This window comes from Ascaphus truei, chromosome 2 (genome assembly GCF_040206685.1).
Source record: "Ascaphus truei isolate aAscTru1 chromosome 2, aAscTru1.hap1, whole genome shotgun sequence".
Classification (NCBI taxonomy): domain Eukaryota; kingdom Metazoa; phylum Chordata; class Amphibia; order Anura; family Ascaphidae; genus Ascaphus; species Ascaphus truei.
In genome coordinates, this window is record NC_134484.1 from 8,995,694 (window position 1) to 9,016,309 (window position 20,616).

Sequence of the window (20,616 nt, forward strand, 5' to 3'; positions counted from 1 at the left end):
GCACACAGACAGGCGGTAATAATATGCATACAGACAGGCGGTAATAATATGCATACAGAGAGGCAGTAATAATATGCATACAGACAGGCAGTAATAATATGCATACAGACAGGTGGTAAATTTCGATAGGAAATGGGCAACATCGGGAAACATAGAGTATGTTATCGGGTGTGCTAGAGGACAACTGGAAAGGAATATCAAAAGAATGGTCACTCTTGAAATAATTATGATTTTGCAGATCAACATTTAGCACCTCACTGCAGCCTTTCCCAAGGATTTATCTGCAGCACCTACAGTATTCTTTTGAGACTTACTGTATAGAGAAGATCTTAAAGGCTAAAAAGAAATAGAGAAGGAGAAATGACTACTATAAGACATATACACATAGCAAAGAAAAAACCTGAATGCATATATACATACATACATACATACATACATACATACAGTTCTGTACATACATATATTTCTAGAATTAGTTCAGTTATCTTTCTTTTATATGTCTTTGTAACATCAAATATTTGTTTCTGTTCGTTACATATCCTGTTCTTTCCTTCTTCTCCAGATGTGAAACCATCAACGACATTTCCAAACCCATAATTACTCTTTTCTGCAAGGGGATGGAGGGTCGTTATGTCAGTGTGGTTATTCCTGGACGCTCAGAGTATCTCACCCTGTGTGAAGTGGAAATCTATGGGGTTACACCAAGCACAAATATAGCAAGATTGGGAGAAGCCAAACAAAGCTCCAATCACATCGGTTTTCCATATGCTATTACTGCTGATCAAGCTATTGATGGCAACAAAAAAGGTATATGTTATTCACATTTGGTAAACCTCTATTCTAAACATGAGCGCCCATTTACAATCCTTCCACTCCTAATCTCGACACGGCCTCTTTCTGCATATAAAAAGAATCCAGCAGAGATGGAATTCCATCATTAAAAGGGTTTCCCGGGCTGTGGACAAAATAATTGAAGTCCTTTACCAATGAAGCTACTACATCAGTCCCAGCTCAGTGTGTATTTTGTGTGTGTGCCTGTCTTCTGTTGGAATAGTTACCAGTCTAAAATAACCTGTTTTCGTTTTAGCCCCAAATTTAGCAAGATTGGGAGAAGCCAGTCAAAGCTCCAATTACATCCCATTTGCTACTGCTGACAAAGCTATTGATGGCAACAAGAACGGTGTATTCTCTACACAAACCTGCACCCACACGAACAATGAGAAAGATCCCTGGTGGAGACTGGACCTGAAGCAGAGCTATAAGATAGATACAATTGTTATAGCGAACAGGCAGGACTGCTGCCCTGAGCGTCTGAAAGGGGCTGAGGTCCGTGTCGGAAACTCTGCAGACAACAACAACCCTGTGTGAGTACCAGCATGCTCCTTCCTTTGTCCTACTTTCTATTCATCCCAAGAGCAGTACAAAGGACTCGGGGCCATCCCTAAAGGTTGGAGGAAAGGAAATTTCACCAGCAACAAATGAAAGGGTTCTTTACAGTAAGGGCAGTTATAGTGTGGAATTCATTACCCATGGAGACTGTGATGGCGGATACAATAGATTTGTTCAAAAAAAGTTGGACATCTTATTAGAAAGGAAAGGTATACAGGGATATACCAAATAAGTAAACACGGGAAGGATGTTGATCCAGTGAGTAATCTGATTGCCAAAATTTGGAGTCAGGAAGGGATTTTTTTTCTCCTTATGAAATATCATTAGATGATGTCACTGGGGTTTTTTGTTTGCCTCCCTCTGGATCAATATACTGTAAATACAGATATTGGATAAAGTATCTGTCGTGTAAATCTAGCATAGGTTGAACTTGATGGACAAAAAGTATGTATTTTTTCAAACTCATCTACTATGTAACTATATATTGGCTCCATGAAGATAAAGATTTATTGGTAATAGAAATATTAATACAGGTTTTCTCCTTTGCCACCAGCTACACACAGTGATCACAGCGCCATTACACAGACAGAGAAAAACCTTCCATGTACAGAAATCGACTAATTACTGTTCTAGCTAAAGAATCAAACTGTGCAGAGTTTGTTATAGAAAATGCCACATATCCCGCAGGCTGCAGTACTAATATGCATACAGACAGGCTGCAGTAATAATATGCATACAGACAGGCTGCAGTAATAATATGCATACAGACAGGCGTAATAATATGCATACAGACAGGCAGTAATAATATGCATTCAGACAGGCGGTAATAATATGCATACAGACAGGCGGTAATAATATGCATACAGACAGGCGGTAATAATATGCATACAGACAGGTGGTAATAATATGCATACAGACAGGCGGTAATAATATGCACACAGACAGGCGGTAATAATATGCATACAGACAGGCTGCAGTAATAATATGCATACAGACAGGCGGTAGTAATATGCATACAGACAGGCAGTAATAATATGCATACAGACAGGCGGTAATAATATGCATACAGACAGGCAGTAATAATATGCATACAGACAGGCGGTAATAATATGCATACAGACAGGCTGTAATAATATGCACACAGACAGGCGGTAATAATATGCATACAGACAGGGGGTAATAATATGCATACAGACAGGCGGTAATAATATGCATACAGAAAGGCAGTAATAATATGTATACAGACAGGTGGTAATAATATGCATACAGACAGGCGGTAATAATATGCATACAAACAGGCGGTAATAATATGCATACAGACAGGCAGTAATAATATGTATACAGACAGGTGGTAATAATATGCATACAGACGGGCGGTAATAATATGCATACAGACAGGCAGTAATAATATGCACACAGACAGGCAGTAATAATATGCATACAGACAGGTGGTAATAATATGCATACAGACAGGCAGTAATAATATGCATACAGACAGGCGGTAATAATATGCATATAGACAGGCGGTAATAATATGCATACAGGCAGGCAGTAATAATATGCATACAGACAGGTGGTAAATTTCGATAGGAAATGGGCAACATCGGGAAACATAGAGTATGTTATCGGGTGCGCTAGAGGACAACTGGAAAGGAATATCAAAAGAATGGTCACTCTTGATATAATTATGATTTTGCAGATCAATATTTAGCACCTCACTGCAGCCTTTCCCAAGGATTTATCTGCAGCACCTACAGTATTCTTTTGAGACTTACTGTATAGAGAAGATCTTAAAGGCTAAAAAGAAATAGAGAAGGAGAAATGACTAATATAAGACATATACACATAGCAAAGAAAAAACCTGAATGCATATATACATACATATATACATACATACATACAGTTCTGTACATACATATATTTCTAGAATTAGTTCAGTTATCTTTCTTTTATATGTCTTTGTAACATCAAATATTTGTTTCTGTTCGTTACATATCCTGTTCTTTCCTTCTTCTCCAGATGTGAAACCATCAACGACATTTCCAAACCCATAATTACTCTTTTCTGCAAGGGGATGGAGGGTCGTTATGTCAGTGTGGTTATTCCTGGACGCTCAGAGTATCTCACCCTGTGTGAAGTGGAAATCTATGGGGTTACACCAAGCACAAATATAGCAAGATTGGGAGAAGCCAAACAAAGCTCCAATCACATCGGTTTTCCATATGCTATTACTGCTGATCAAGCTATTGATGGCAACAAAAAAGGTATATGTTATTCACATTTGGTAAACCTCTATTCTAAACATGAGCGCCCATTTACAATCCTTCCACTCCTAATCTCGACACGGCCTCTTTCTGCATATAAAAAGAATCCAGCAGAGATGGAATTCCATCATTAAAAGGGTTTCCCGGGCTGTGGACAAAATAATTGGAGTCCTTTACCAATGAAGCTACTACATCAGTCCCAGCTCAGTGTGTATTTTGTGTGTGTGCCTGTCTTCTGTTGGAATAGTTACCAGTCTAAAATAACCTGTTTTCGTTTTAGCGCCAAATTTAGCAAGATTGGGAGAAGCCAGTCAAAGCTCCAATTACATCCCATTTGCTACTGCTGACAAAGCTATTGATGGCAACAAGAACGGTGTATTCTCTACACAAACCTGCACCCACACGAACAATGAGAAAGATCCCTGGTGGAGACTGGACCTGAAGCAGAGCTATAAGATAGATACAATTGTTATAGCGAACAGGCAGGACTGCTGCCCTGAGCGTCTGAAAGGGGCCGAGGTCCGTGTCGGAAACTCTGCAGACAACAACAACCCTGTGTGAGTACCAGCATGCTCCTTCCTTTGTCTTAATTTCTATTCATCCCAAGAGCAGTACAAAGGACTCGGGGCCATCCCTAAAGGTTGGAGGAAAGGAAATTTCACCAGCAACAAATGAAAGGGTTCTTTACAGTAAGGGCAGTTATAGTGTGGAATTCATTACCCATGGAGACTGTGATCGCGGATACAATAGATTTGTTCAAAAAAAGTTGGACATCTTATTAGAAAGGAAAGGTATACAGGGATATACCAAATAAGTAAACACGGGAAGGATTTTGATCCAGTGAGTAATCTGATTGCCAAAATTTGGAGTCAGGAAGGGATTTTTTTTCTCCTTATGAAATATCATTAGATGATGTCACTGGGGTTTTTTGTTTGCCTCCCTCTGGATCAATATACTGTAAATACAGATATTGGATAAAGTATCTGTCGTGTAAATCTAGCATAGGTTGAACTTGATGGACAAAAAGTATGTATTTTTTCAAACTCATCTACTATGTAACTATATATTGGCTCCATGAAGATAAAGATTTATTGGTAATAGAAATATTAATACAGGTTATCTCCTTTGCCACCAGCTACACACAGTGATCACAGCGCCATTACACAGACAGAGAAAAACCTTCCATGTACAGAAATCGACTAATTACTGTTCTAGCTAAAGAATCAAACTGTGCAGAGTTTGTTATAGAAAATGCCACATATCCCACAGGCTGCAGTACTAATATGCATACAGACAGGCTGCAGTAATAATATGCATACAGACAGGCTGCAGTAATAATATGCATACAGACAGGCGTAATAATATGCATACAGACAGGTGGTAATAATATGCATACAGACAGGCGGTAATAATATGCATACAGACAGGCGTAATAATATGCATACAGACAGGCAGTAATAATATGCATTCAGACAGGCGGTAATAATATGCATACAGACAGGCGGTAATAATATGCATACAGACAGGCGGTAATAATATGCATACAGACAGGCTGCAGTAATAATATGCATACAGACAGGCGGTAGTAATATGCATACAGACAGGCAGTAATAATATGCATACAGACAGGCGGTAATAATATGCATACAGACAGGCAGTAATAATATGCATACAGACAGGCAGTAATAATATGCATTCAGACAGGCGGTAATAATATGCATACAGACAGGCGGTAATAATATGCATTCAGACAGGCGGTAATAATATGCATACAGACAGGCGGTAATAATATGCATACAGACAGGCGGTAATAATATGCACACAGACAGGCGGTAATAATATGCACACAGACAGGCTGCAGTAATAATATGCATACAGACAGGCGGTAGTAATATGCATACAGACAGGCAGTAATAATATGCATACAGACAGGCGGTAATAATATGCATACAGACAGGCTGCAGTAATAATATGCATACAGACAGGCGGTAATAATATGCATACAGACAGGCAGTAATAATATGCATACAGACAGGCGGTAATAATATGCATACAGACAGGCGGTAATAATATGCATACAGACAGGCAGTAATAATATGTATACAGACAGGTGGTAATAATATGCATACAGACGGGCGGTAATAATATGCATACAGACAGGCGGTAATAATATGCATACAGAGAGGCAGTAATAATATGCATACAGACAGGCAGTAATAATATGCATACAGACAGGCAGTAATAATATGCATACAGACAGGTGGTAAATTTCGATAGGAAATGGGCAACATCGGGAAACATAGAGTATGTTATCGGGTGTGCTAGAGGACAACTGGAAAGGAATATCAAAAGAATGGTCACTCTTGAAATAATTATGATTTTGCAGATCAACATTTAGCACCTCACTGCAGCCTTTCCCAAGGATTTATCTGCAGCACCTACAGTATTCTTTTGAGACTTACTGTATAGAGAAGATCTTAAAGGCTAAAAAGAAATAGAGAAGGAGAAATGACTACTATAAGACATATACACATAGCAAAGAAAAAACCTGAATGCATATATACATACATACATACATACATACATACAGTTCTGTACATACATATATTTCTAGAATTAGTTCAGTTATCTTTCTTTTATATGTCTTTGTAACATCAAATATTTGTTTCTGTTCGTTACATATCCTGTTCTTTCCTTCTTCTCCAGATGTGAAACCATCAACGACATTTCCAAACCCATAATTACTCTTTTCTGCAAGGGGATGGAGGGTCGTTATGTCAGTGTGGTTATTCCTGGACGCTCAGAGTATCTCACCCTGTGTGAAGTGGAAATCTATGGGGTTACACCAAGCACAAATATAGCAAGATTGGGAGAAGCCAAACAAAGCTCCAATCACATCGGTTTTCCATATGCTATTACTGCTGATCAAGCTATTGATGGCAACAAAAAAGGTATATGTTATTCACATTTGGTAAACCTCTATTCTAAACATGAGCGCCCATTTACAATCCTTCCACTCCTAATCTCGACACGGCCTCTTTCTGCATATAAAAAGAATCCAGCAGAGATGGAATTCCATCATTAAAAGGGTTTCCCGGGCTGTGGACAAAATAATTGAAGTCCTTTACCAATGAAGCTACTACATCAGTCCCAGCTCAGTGTGTATTTTGTGTGTGTGCCTGTCTTCTGTTGGAATAGTTACCAGTCTAAAATAACCTGTTTTCGTTTTAGCCCCAAATTTAGCAAGATTGGGAGAAGCCAGTCAAAGCTCCAATTACATCCCATTTGCTACTGCTGACAAAGCTATTGATGGCAACAAGAACGGTGTATTCTCTACACAAACCTGCACCCACACGAACAATGAGAAAGATCCCTGGTGGAGACTGGACCTGAAGCAGAGCTATAAGATAGATACAATTGTTATAGCGAACAGGCAGGACTGCTGCCCTGAGCGTCTGAAAGGGGCTGAGGTCCGTGTCGGAAACTCTGCAGACAACAACAACCCTGTGTGAGTACCAGCATGCTCCTTCCTTTGTCCTACTTTCTATTCATCCCAAGAGCAGTACAAAGGACTCGGGGCCATCCCTAAAGGTTGGAGGAAAGGAAATTTCACCAGCAACAAATGAAAGGGTTCTTTACAGTAAGGGCAGTTATAGTGTGGAATTCATTACCCATGGAGACTGTGATGGCGGATACAATAGATTTGTTCAAAAAAAGTTGGACATCTTATTAGAAAGGAAAGGTATACAGGGATATACCAAATAAGTAAACACGGGAAGGATGTTGATCCAGTGAGTAATCTGATTGCCAAAATTTGGAGTCAGGAAGGGATTTTTTTTCTCCTTATGAAATATCATTAGATGATGTCACTGGGGTTTTTTGTTTGCCTCCCTCTGGATCAATATACTGTAAATACAGATATAGGATAAAGTATCTGTCGTGTAAATCTAGCATAGGTTGAACTTGATGGACAAAAAGTATGTCTTTTTTCAAACTCATCTACTATGTAACTATATATTGGCTCCATGAAGATAAAGATTTATTGGTAATAGAAATATTAATACAGGTTATCTCCTTTGCCACCAGCTACACACAGTGATCACAGCGCCATTACACAGACAGAGATAACCCTTCCATGTACAGAAATCGGCTAATTACTGTTCTAGCTAAAGAATCAAACTGTGCAGAGTTTGTTATAGAAAATGCCACATATCCCGCAGGCTGCAGTACTAATATGCATACAGACAGGCTGCAGTAATAATATGCATACAGACAGGCTGCAGTAATAATATGCATACAGACAGGCTGCAGTAATAATATGCATACAGACAGGCTGCAGTAATAATATGCATACAGACAGGCGTAATAATATGCATACAGACAGGCAGTAATAATATGCATTCAGACAGGCGGTAATAATATGCATACAGACAGGCGGTAATAATATGCATACAGACAGGCGGTAATAATATGCATACAGACAGGTGGTAATAATATGCATACAGACAGGCGGTAATAATATGCACACAGACAGGCGGTAATAATATGCATACAGACAGGCTGCAGTAATAATATGCATACAGACAGGCGGTAGTAATATGCATACAGACAGGCAGTAATAATATGCATACAGACAGGCGGTAATAAGATGCATACAGACAGGCAGTAATAATATGCATACAGACAGGCGGTAATAATATGCATACAGACAGGCAGTAATAATATGCACACAGACAGGCGGTAATAATATGCATACAGACAGGGGGTAATAATATGCATACAGACAGGCGGTAATAATATGCATACAGAAAGGCAGTAATAATATGTATACAGACAGGTGGTAATAATATGCATACAGACAGGCGGTAATAATATGCATACAAACAGGCGGTAATAATATGCATACAGACAGGCAGTAATAATATGTATACAGACAGGTGGTAATAATATGCATACAGACGGGCGGTAATAATATGCATACAGACAGGCGGTAATAATATGCATACAGACAGGCAGTAATAATATGCATACAGACAGGCGGTAATAATATGCATACAGACAGGCGGTAATAATATGCATACAGACAGGCAGTAATAATATGCATACAGACAGGTGGTAAATTTCGATAGGAAATGGGCAACATCGGGAAACATAGAGTATGTTATCGGGTGCGCTAGAGGACAACTGGAAAGGAATATCAAAAGAATGGTCACTCTTGATATAATTATGATTTTGCAGATCAATATTTAGCACCTCACTGCAGCCTTTCCCAAGGATTTATCTGCAGCACCTACAGTATTCTTTTGAGACTTACTGTATAGAGAAGATCTTAAAGGCTAAAAAGAAATAGAGAAGGAGAAATGACTAATATAAGACATATACACATAGCAAAGAAAAAACCTGAATGCATATATACATACATATATACATACATACATACAGTTCTGTACATACATATATTTCTAGAATTAGTTCAGTTATCTTTCTTTTATATGTCTTTGTAACATCAAATATTTGTTTCTGTTCGTTACATATCCTGTTCTTTCCTTCTTCTCCAGATGTGAAACCATCAACGACATTTCCAAACCCATAATTACTCTTTTCTGCAAGGGGATGGAGGGTCGTTATGTCAGTGTGGTTATTCCTGGACGCTCAGAGTATCTCACCCTGTGTGAAGTGGAAATCTATGGGGTTACACCAAGCACAAATATAGCAAGATTGGGAGAAGCCAAACAAAGCTCCAATCACATCGGTTTTCCATATGCTATTACTGCTGATCAAGCTATTGATGGCAACAAAAAAGGTATATGTTATTCACATTTGGTAAACCTCTATTCTAAACATGAGCGCCCATTTACAATCCTTCCACTCCTAATCTCGACACGGCCTCTTTCTGCATATAAAAAGAATCCAGCAGAGATGGAATTCCATCATTAAAAGGGTTTCCCGGGCTGTGGACAAAATAATTGGAGTCCTTTACCAATGAAGCTACTACATCAGTCCCAGCTCAGTGTGTATTTTGTGTGTGTGCCTGTCTTCTGTTGGAATAGTTACCAGTCTAAAATAACCTGTTTTCGTTTTAGCGCCAAATTTAGCAAGATTGGGAGAAGCCAGTCAAAGCTCCAATTACATCCCATTTGCTACTGCTGACAAAGCTATTGATGGCAACAAGAACGGTGTATTCTCTACACAAACCTGCACCCACACGAACAATGAGAAAGATCCCTGGTGGAGACTGGACCTGAAGCAGAGCTATAAGATAGATACAATTGTTATAGCGAACAGGCAGGACTGCTGCCCTGAGCGTCTGAAAGGGGCTGAGGTCCGTGTCGGAAACTCTGCAGACAACAACAACCCTGTGTGAGTACCAGCATGCTCCTTCCTTTGTCCTACTTTCTATTCATCCCAAGAGCAGTACAAAGGACTCGGGGCCATCCCTAAAGGTTGGAGGAAAGGAAATTTCACCAGCAACAAATGAAAGGGTTCTTTACAGTAAGGGCAGTTATAGTGTGGAATTCATTACCCATGGAGACTGTGATCGCGGATACAATAGATTTGTTCAAAAAAAGTTGGACATCTTATTAGAAAGGAAAGGTATACAGGGATATACCAAATAAATAAACACGGGAAGGATGTTGATCCAGTGAGTAATCTGATTGCCAAAATTTGGAGTCAGGAAGGGATTTTTTTTCTCCTTATGAAATATCATTAGATGATGTCACTGGGGTTTTTTGTTTGCCTCCCTCTGGATCAATATACTGTAAATACAGATATTGGATAAAGTATCTGTCGTGTAAATCTAGCATAGGTTGAACTTGATAGACAAAAAGTATGTATTTTTTCAAACTCATCTACTATGTAACTATATACTGGCTCCATGAAGATAAAGATTTATTGGTAATAGAAATATTAATACAGGTTATCTCCTTTGCCACCAGCTACACACAGTGATCACAGCGCCATTACACAGACAGAGAAAAACCTTCCATGTACAGAAATCGACTAATTACTGTTCTAGCTAAAGAATCAAACTGTGCAGAGTTTGTTATAGAAAATGCCACATATCCCGCAGGCTGCAGTACTAATATGCATACAGACAGGCTGCAGTAATAATATGCATACAGACAGGCGTAATAATATGCATACAGACAGGCAGTAATAATATGCATTCAGACAGGCGGTAATAATATGCATACAGACAGGCGGTAATAATATGCATACAGACAGGCGGTAATAATATGCATACAGACAGGTGGTAATAATATGCATACAGACAGGCGGTAATAATATGCATACAGACAGGCAGTAATAATATGCATACAGACAGGCGGTAATAATATGCATACAGACAGGCAGTAATAATATGCATACAGACAGGTGGTAATAATATGCATACAGACAGGCGGTAATAATATGCACACAGACAGGCGGTAATAATATGCATACAGACAGGCTGCAGTAATAATATGCATACAGACAGGCGGTAGTAATATGCATACAGACAGGCAGTAATAATATGCATACAGACAGGCGGTAATAATATGCATACAGACAGGCAGTAATAATATGCATACAGACAGGCGGTAATAATATGCATACAGACAGGCAGTAATAATATGCATACAGACAGGCGGTAATAATATGCATACAGACAGGCAGTAATAATATGCACACAGACAGGCGGTAATAATATGCATACAGACAGGGGGTAATAATATGCATACAGACAGGCGGTAATAATATGCATACAGAAAGGCAGTAATAATATGTATACAGACAGGTGGTAATAATATGCATACAGACAGGCGGTAATAATATGCATACAGACAGGCGGTAATAATATGCATACAGACAGGCAGTAATAATATGTATACAGACAGGTGGTAATAATATGCATTCAGACGGGCGGTAATAATATGCATACAGACAGGCGGTAATAATATGCATACAGACAGGCAGAAATAATATGCATACAGACAGGCGGTAATAATATGCATACAGACAGGCGGTAATAATATGCATACAGGCGGTAATAATATGCATACAGACAGGCAGTAATAATATGCATACAGACAGGTGGTAAATTTCGATAGGAAATGGGCAACATCGGGAAACATAGAGTATGTTATCGGGTGCGCTAGAACAACTGGAAAGGAATATCAAAAGAATGGTCACTCTTGATATAATTATGATTTTGCAGATCAACATTTAGCACCTCACTGCAGCCTTTCCCAAGGATTTATCTGCAGCACCTACAGTATTCTTTTGAGACTTACTGTATAGAGAAGATCTTAAAGGCTAAAAAGAAATAGAGAAGGAGAAATGACTTATATAAGACATATACACATAGCAAAGAAAAAACCTGAATGCATATATACATACATATATACATACATACATACAGTTCTGTACATACATATATTTCTAGAATTAGTTCAGTTATCTTTCTTTTATATGTCTTTGTAACATCAAATATTTGTTTCTGTTCGTTACATATCCTGTTCTTTCCTTCTTCTCCAGATGTGAAACCATCAACGACATTTCCAAACCCATAATTACTCTTTTCTGCAAGGGGATGGAGGGTCGTTATGTCAGTGTGGTTATTCCTGGACGCTCAGAGTATCTCACCCTGTGTGAAGTGGAAATCTATGGGGTTACACCAAGCACAAATATAGCAAGATTGGGAGAAGCCAAACAAAGCTCCAATCACATCGGTTTTCCATATGCTATTACTGCTGATCAAGCTATTGATGGCAACAAAAAAGGTATATGTTATTCACATTTGGTAAACCTCTATTCTAAACATGAGCGCCAATTTACAATCCTTCCACTCCTAATCTCGACACGGCCTCTTTCTGCATATAAAAAGAATCCAGCAGAGATGGAATTCCATCATTAAAAGGGTTTCCCGGGCTGTGGACAAAATAATTGAAGTCCTTTACCAATGAAGCTACTACATCAGCCCCAGCTCAGTGTGTATTTTGTGTGTGTGCCTGTCTTCTGTTGGAATAGTTACCAGTCTAAAATAACCTGTTTTCGTTTTAGCGCCAAATTTAGCAAGATTGGGAGAAGCCAGTCAAAGCTCCAATTACATCCCATTTGCTACTGCTGACAAAGCTATTGATGGCAACAAGAACGGTGTATTCTCTACACAAACCTGCACCCACACGAACAATGAGAAAGATCCCTGGTGGAGACTGGACCTGAAGCAGAGCTATACGATAGATACAATTGTTATAGCGAACAGGCAGGACTGCTGCCCTGAGCGTCTGAAAGGGGCTGAGGTCCGTGTCGGAAACTCTGCAGACAACAACAACCCTGTGTGAGTACCAGCATGCTCCTTCCTTTGTCCTACTTTCTATTCATCCCAAGAGCAGTACAAAGGACTCGGGGCCATCCCCAAAGGTTGGAGGAAAGGAGATTTCACCAGCAACAAATGAAAGGGTTCTTTACAGTAAGGGCAGTTATAGTGTGGAATTCATTACCCATGGAGACTGTGATGGCGGATACAATAGATTTGTTCAAAAAAAGTTGGACATCTTATTAGAAAGGAAAGGTATACAGGGATATACCAAATAAGTAAACACGGGAAGGATGTTGATCCAGTGAGTAATCTGATTGCCAAAATTTGGAGTCAGGAAGGGATTTTTTTTCCCCTTATGAGATATCATTAGATGATGTCACTGGGGTTTTTTGTTTGCCTCCCTCTGGATCAATATACTGTAAATACAGATATTGGATAAAGTATCTGTCGTGTAAATCTAGCATAGGTTGAACTTGATGGACAAAAAGTAAGTCTTTTTTCAAACTCATCTACTATGTAACTATATATTGGCTCCATGAAGATAAAGATTTATTTGTAATAGAAATATTAATACAGGTTATCTCCTTTGCCACCAGCTACACACAGTGATCACAGCACAGACAGAGATAACCCTTCCATGTACAGAAATCGACTAATTACTGTTCTAGCTAAAGAATCAAACTGTGCACAGTTTGTTATAGAAAATGCCACATATCCCGCAGGCTGCAGTACTAATATGCATACAGACAGGCTGCAGTTATAATATGCATACAGACAGGCTGCAGTAATAATATGCATACAGACAGGCGTAATAATATGCATACAGACAGGCAGTAATAATATGCATTCAGACAGGCGGTAATAATATCCATACAGACAGGCGGTAATAATATGCATACAGACAGGCGGTAATAATATGCATACAGACAGGTGGTAATAATATGCATACAGACAGGCGGTAATAATATGCACACAGACAGGCGGTAATAATATGCATACAGACAGGCTGCAGTAATAATATGCATACAGACAGGCGGTAGTAATATGCATACAGACAGGCAGTAATAATATGCATACAGACAGGCGGTAATAATATGCATACAGACAGGCAGTAATAATATGCATACAGACAGGCGGTAATAATATGCATACAGACAGGCTGTAATAATATGCATACAGACAGGCGGTAATAATATGCATACAGACAGGCAGTAATAATATGCATACAGACAGGCAGTAATAATATGTATACAGACAGGTGGTAATAATATGCATACAGACGGGCTGCAGTAATAATATTCATACAGACAGGCGGTAATAATATGCATACAGACAGGCGGTAATAATATGCATACAGAGAGGCAGTAATAATATGCATACAGACAGGCAGTAATAATATGCATACAGACAGGTGGTAATAATATGCATACAGACAGGCTGCAGTAATAATATGCATACAGACAGGCGGTAATAATATGCATACAGACAGGCGGTAATAATATGCATACAGACAGGCAGTAATAATATGCATACAGACAGGCGGTAATAATATGCATACAGACAGGCAGTAATAATATGCATACAGACAGGCGGTAATAATATGCATACAGACAGGCAGTAATAATATGCACACAGACAGGCGGTAATAATATGCATACAGACAGGGGGTAATAATATGCATACAGACAGGCGGTAATAATATGCATACAGAAAGGCAGTAATAATATGTATACAGACAGGTGGTAATAATATGCATACAGACAGGCGGTAATAATATGCATACAGACAGGCGGTAATAATATGCATACAGACAGGCAGTAATAATATGTATACAGACAGGTGGTAATAATATGCATACAGACGGGCGGTAATAATATGCATACAGACAGGCGGTAATAATATGCATACAGACAGGCAGTAATAATATGCATACAGACAGGCGGTAATAATATGCATACAGACAGGCGGTAATAATATGCATACAGACGGGCAGTAATAATATGTATACAGACAGGCAGTAATAATATGCATACAGACAGGCGGTAATAATATGCATACAGACAGGCGGTAATAATATGCATACAGACAGGCGGTAATAATATGCATACAGACAGGCGGTAATAATATGTATACAGACAGGCGGTAATAATATGCATACAGACAGGCGATAATAATATGCATACAGACAGGCAGTAATAATATGCATACAGACAGGTGGTAAATTTCGATAGGAAATGGGCAACATCGGGAAACATAGAGTATGTTATCGGGTGCGCTAGAGGACAACTGGAAAGGAATATCAAAAGAATGGTCACTCTTGATATAATTATGATTTTGCAGATCAACATTTAGCACCTCACTGCAGCCTTTCCCAAGGATTTATCTGCAGCACCTACAGTATTCTTTTGAAACTTACTGTATAGAGAAGATCTTAAAGGCTAAAAAGAAATAGAGAAGGAGAAATGACTTATATAAGACATATACACATAGCAAAGAAAAAACCTGAATGCATATATACATACATATATACATACATACATACAGTTCTGTACATACATATATTTCTAGAATTAGTTCAGTTATCTTTCTTTTATATGTCTTTGTAACATCAAATATTTGTTTCTGTTCGTTACATATCCTGTTCTTTCCTTCTTCTCCAGATGTGAAACCATCAACGACATTTCCAAACCCATAATTACTCTTTTCTGCAAGGGGATGGAGGGTCGTTATGTCAGTGTGGTTATTCCTGGACGCTCAGAGTATCTCACCCTGTGTGAAGTGGAAATCTATGGGGTTACACCAAGCACAAATATAGCAAGATTGGGAGAAGCCAAACAAAGCTCCAATCACATCGGTTTTCCATATGCTATTACTGCTGATCAAGCTATTGATGGCAACAAAAAAGGTATATGTTATTCACATTTGGTAAACCTCTATTCTAAACATGAGCGCCCATTTATAATCCTTCCACTCCTAATCTCGACACGGCCTCTTTCTGCATATAAAAAGAATCCAGCAGAGATGGAATTCCATCATTAAAAGGGTTTCCCGGGCTGTGGACAAAATAATTGAAGTCCTTTACCAATGAAGCTACTACATCAGCCCCAGCTCAGTGTGTATTTTGTGTGTGTGCCTGTCTTCTGTTGGAATAGTTACCAGTCTAAAATAACCTGTTTTCGTTTTAGCGCCAAATTTAGCAAGATTGGGAGAAGCCAGTCAAAGCTCCAATTACATCCCATTTGCTACTGCTGACAAAGCTATTGATGGCAACAAGAACGGTGTATTCTCTACACAAACCTGCACCCACACGAACAATGAGAAAGATCCCTGGTGGAGACTGGACCTGAAGCAGAGCTATACGATAGATACAATTGTTATAGCGAACAGGCAGGACTGCTGCCCTGAGCGTCTGAAAGGGGCTGAGGTCCGTGTCGGAAACTCTGCAGACAACAACAACCCTGTGTGAGTATCAGCATGCTCCTTCCTTTGTCCTACTTTCTATTCATCCCAAGAGCAGTACAAAGGACTCGGGGCCATCCCCAAAGGTTGGAGGAAAGGAGATTTCACCAGCAACAAATGAAAGGGTTCTTTACAGTAAGGGCAGTTATAGTGTGGAATTCATTACCCATGGAGACTGTGATGGCGGATACAATAGATTTGTTCAAAAAAAGTTGGACATCTTATTAGAAAGGAAAGGTATACAGGGATATACCAAATAAGTAAACACGGGGAGGATGTTGATCCAGTGAGTAATCTGATTGCCAAAATTTGGAGTCAGGAAGGGATTTTTTTTCCCCTTATGAAATATCATTAGATGATGTCACTGGGGTTTTTTGTTTGCCTCCCTCTGGATCAATATACTGTAAATACAGATATTGGATAAAGTATCTGTCGTGTAAATCTAGCATAGGTTGAACTTGATGGACAAAAAGTATGTATTTTTTCAAACTCATCTACTATGTAACTATATATTGGCTCCATGAAGATAAAGATTTATTTGTAATAGAAATATTAATACAGGTTATCTCCTTTGCCACCAGCTACACACAGTGATCACAGCACAGACAGAGATAACCCTTCCATGTACAGAAATCGACTAATTACTGTTCTAGCTAAAGAATCAAACTGTGCACAGTTTGTTATAGAAAATGCCACATATCCCGCAGGCTGCAGTACTAATATGCATACAGACAGGCTGCAGTAATAATATGCATACAGACAGGCTGCAGTAATAATATGCATACAGACAGGCGTAATAATATGCATACAGACAGGCAGTAATAATATGCATTCAGACAGGCGGTAATAATATCCATACAGACAGGCGGTAATAATATGCATACAGACAGGCGGTAATAATATGCATACAGACAGGTGGTAATAATATGCATACAGACAGGCGGTAATAATATGCACACAGACAGGCGGTAATAATATGCATACAGACAGGCTGCAGTAATAATATGCATACAGACAGGCGGTAGTAATATGCATACAGACAGGCAGTAATAATATGCATACAGACAGGCGGTAATAATATGCATACAGACAGGCAGTAATAATATGCATACAGACAGGCGGTAATAATATGCATACAGACAGGCTGTAATAATATGCATACAGACAGGCGGTAATAATATGCATACAGACAGGCAGTAATAATATGCATACAGACAGGCAGTAATAATATGAATACAGACAGGTGGTAATAATATGCATACAGACGGGCTGCAGTAATAATATTCATACAGACAGGCGGTAATAATATGCATACAGACAGGCGGTAATAATATGCATACAGAGAGGCAGTAATAATATGCATACAGACAGGCAGTAATAATATGCATACAGACAGGTGGTAATAATATGCATACAGACAGGCTGCAGTAATAATATGCATACAGACAGGCGGTAATAATATGCATACAGACAGGCGGTAATAATATGCATACAGACAAGCAGTAATAATATGCATACAGACAGGCGGTAATAATATGCATACAGACAGGCAGTAATAATATGCATACAGACAGGCGGTAATAATATGCATACAGACAGGCAGTAATAATATGCATACAGACAGGCAGTAATAATATGCATACAGACAGGCGGTAGTAATATGCATACAGACAGGCAGTAATAATATGCATACAGACAGGCGGTAATAATATGCATACAGACAGGCAGTAATAATATGCATACAGACAGGCGGTAATAATATGCATACAGACAGGCGGTAATAATATGCATACAGACAGGCAGTAATAATATGCATACAGACAGGTGGTAATAATATGCATACAGACAGGCTGCAGTAATAATATGCATACAGACAGGCGGTAATAATATGCATACAGAGAGGCAGTAATAATATGCATTCAGACAGGCGGTAATAATATGCATACAGACAGGCGGTAATAATATGCATACAGACAGGCCGTAATAATATGCATACAGACAGGTGGTAATAATATGCATACAGACATGCGGTAATAATATGCACACAGACAGGCGGTAATAATATGCATACAGACAGGCTGCAGTAATAATATGCATACAGACAGGCGGTAGTAATATGCATACAGACAGGCAGTAATAATATGCATACAGACAGGCGGTAATAATATGCATACAGACAGGCAGTAATAATATGCATACAGACAGGCGGTAATAATATGCATACAGACAGGCAGTAATAATATGCATACAGACAGGCGGTAATAATATGCATACAGACAGGCGGTAATAATATGCATACAGACAGGCAGTAATAATATGCATACAGACAGGTGGTAATAATATGCATACAGACAGGCTGCAGTAATAATATGCATACAGACAGGCGGTAATAATATGCATACAGAGAGGCAGTAATAATATGCATACAGACAGGCGGTAATAATATGCATACAGACAGGCGGTAATAATATGCATACAGACAGGCAGTAATAATATGCATACAGACAGGCGGTAATAATATGCATACAGACAGGCAGTAATAATATGCATACAGACAGGTGGTAAATTTCGATAAGAAATGGGCAACATCGGGAAACATAGAGTATGTTATCGGGTGCGCTAGAGGACAACTGGAAAGGAATATCAAAAGAATGGTCACTCTTGATATAATTATGATTTTGCAGATCAATATTTAGCACCTCACTGCAGCCTTTCCCAAGGATTTATCTGCAGCACCTACAGTATTCTTTTGAGACTTACTGTATAGAGAAGATCTTAAAGGCTAAAAAGAAATAGAGAAGGAGAAATGACTAATATAAGACATATACACATAGCAAAGAAAAAACCTGAATGCATATATACATACATATATACATACATACATACAGTTCTGTACATACATATATTTCTAGAATTAGTTCAGTTATCTTTCTTTTATATGTCTTTGTAACATCAAATATTTGTTTCTGTTCGTTACATATCCTGTTCTTTCCTTCTTCTCCAGATGTGAAACCATCAACGACATTTCCAAACCCATAATTACTCTTTTCTGCAAGGGGATGGAGGGTCGTTATGTCAGTGTGGTTATTCCTGGACGCTCAGAGTATCTCACCCTGTGTGAAGTGGAAATCTATGGGGTTACACCAAGCACAAATATAGCAAGATTGGGAGAAGCCAAACAAAGCTCCAATCACATCGGTTTTCCATATGCTATTACTGCTGATCAAGCTATTGATGGCAACAAAAAAGGTATATGTTATTCACATTTGGTAAACCTCTATTCTAAACATGAGCGCCCATTTACAATCCTTCCACTCCTAATCTCGACACGGCCTCTTTCTGCATATAAAAAGAATTCCGCAGAGATGGAATTCCATCATTAAAAGGGTTTCCCGGGCTGTGGACAAAATAATTGAAGTCCTTTACCAATGAAGCTACTACATCAGTCCCAGCTCAGTGTGTATTTTGTGTGTGTGCCTGTCTTCTGTTGGAATAGTTACCAGTCTAAAATAACCTGTTTTCGTTTTAGCCCCAAATTTAGCAAGATTGGGAGAAGCCAGTCAAAGCTCCAATTACATCCCATTTGCTACTGCTGACAAAGCTATTGATGGCAACAAGAACGGTGTATTCTCTACACAAACCTGCACCCACACGAACAATGAGAAAGATCCCTGGTGGAGACTGGACCTGAAGCAGAGCTATAAGATAGATACAATTGTTATAGCGAACAGGCAGGACTGCTGCCCTGAGCGTCTGAAAGGGGCTGAGGTCCGTGTCGGAAACTCTGCAGACAACAACAACCCTGTGTGAGTACCAGCATGCTCCTTCCTTTGTCCTACTTTCTATTCATCCCAAGAGCAGTACAAAGGACTCGGGGCCATCCCTAAAGGTTGGAGGAAAGGAAATTTCACCAGCAACAAATGAAAGGGTTCTTTACAGTAAGGGCAGTTACAGTGTGGAATTCATTACCCATGGAGACTGTGATGGCGGATACAATAGATTTGTTCAAAAAAAGTTGGACATCTTATTAGAAAGGAAAGGTATACAGGGATATACCAAATAAGTAAACACGGGAAGGATGTTGATCCAGGGAGTAATCTGATTGCCAAAATTTGGAGTCAGGAAGGGATTTTTTTTCCCCTTATGAAATATCATTAGATGATGTCACTGGGGTTTTTTGTTTGCCTCCCTCTGGATCAA

General features: G+C 39.0%; 1 protein-coding gene across 1 annotated transcript in view; it reads left to right on the forward strand.

The window, feature by feature from the left end:
- The window catches only part of LOC142488077 (uncharacterized), a 246,643-nt gene that overhangs the window by 170,671 nt on the left and 55,356 nt on the right, over positions 1–20,616 (forward strand). Inside the window, exons 27-40 of the mRNA XM_075588452.1 lie at positions 563–705; positions 1,088–1,364; positions 3,409–3,542; positions 3,916–4,210; positions 6,360–6,502; positions 6,885–7,161; positions 9,212–9,456; positions 9,737–10,013; positions 12,174–12,307; positions 12,681–12,975; positions 15,618–15,862; positions 16,143–16,419; positions 19,421–19,563; positions 19,946–20,222. Of these exons, the coding sequence (XP_075444567.1) occupies positions 563–705; positions 1,088–1,364; positions 3,409–3,542; positions 3,916–4,210; positions 6,360–6,502; positions 6,885–7,161; positions 9,212–9,456; positions 9,737–10,013; positions 12,174–12,307; positions 12,681–12,975; positions 15,618–15,862; positions 16,143–16,419; positions 19,421–19,563; positions 19,946–20,222 (3,162 nt within the window). The remainder of the gene's footprint in view (positions 1–562; positions 706–1,087; positions 1,365–3,408; positions 3,543–3,915; positions 4,211–6,359; positions 6,503–6,884; positions 7,162–9,211; positions 9,457–9,736; positions 10,014–12,173; positions 12,308–12,680; positions 12,976–15,617; positions 15,863–16,142; positions 16,420–19,420; positions 19,564–19,945; positions 20,223–20,616) is intronic.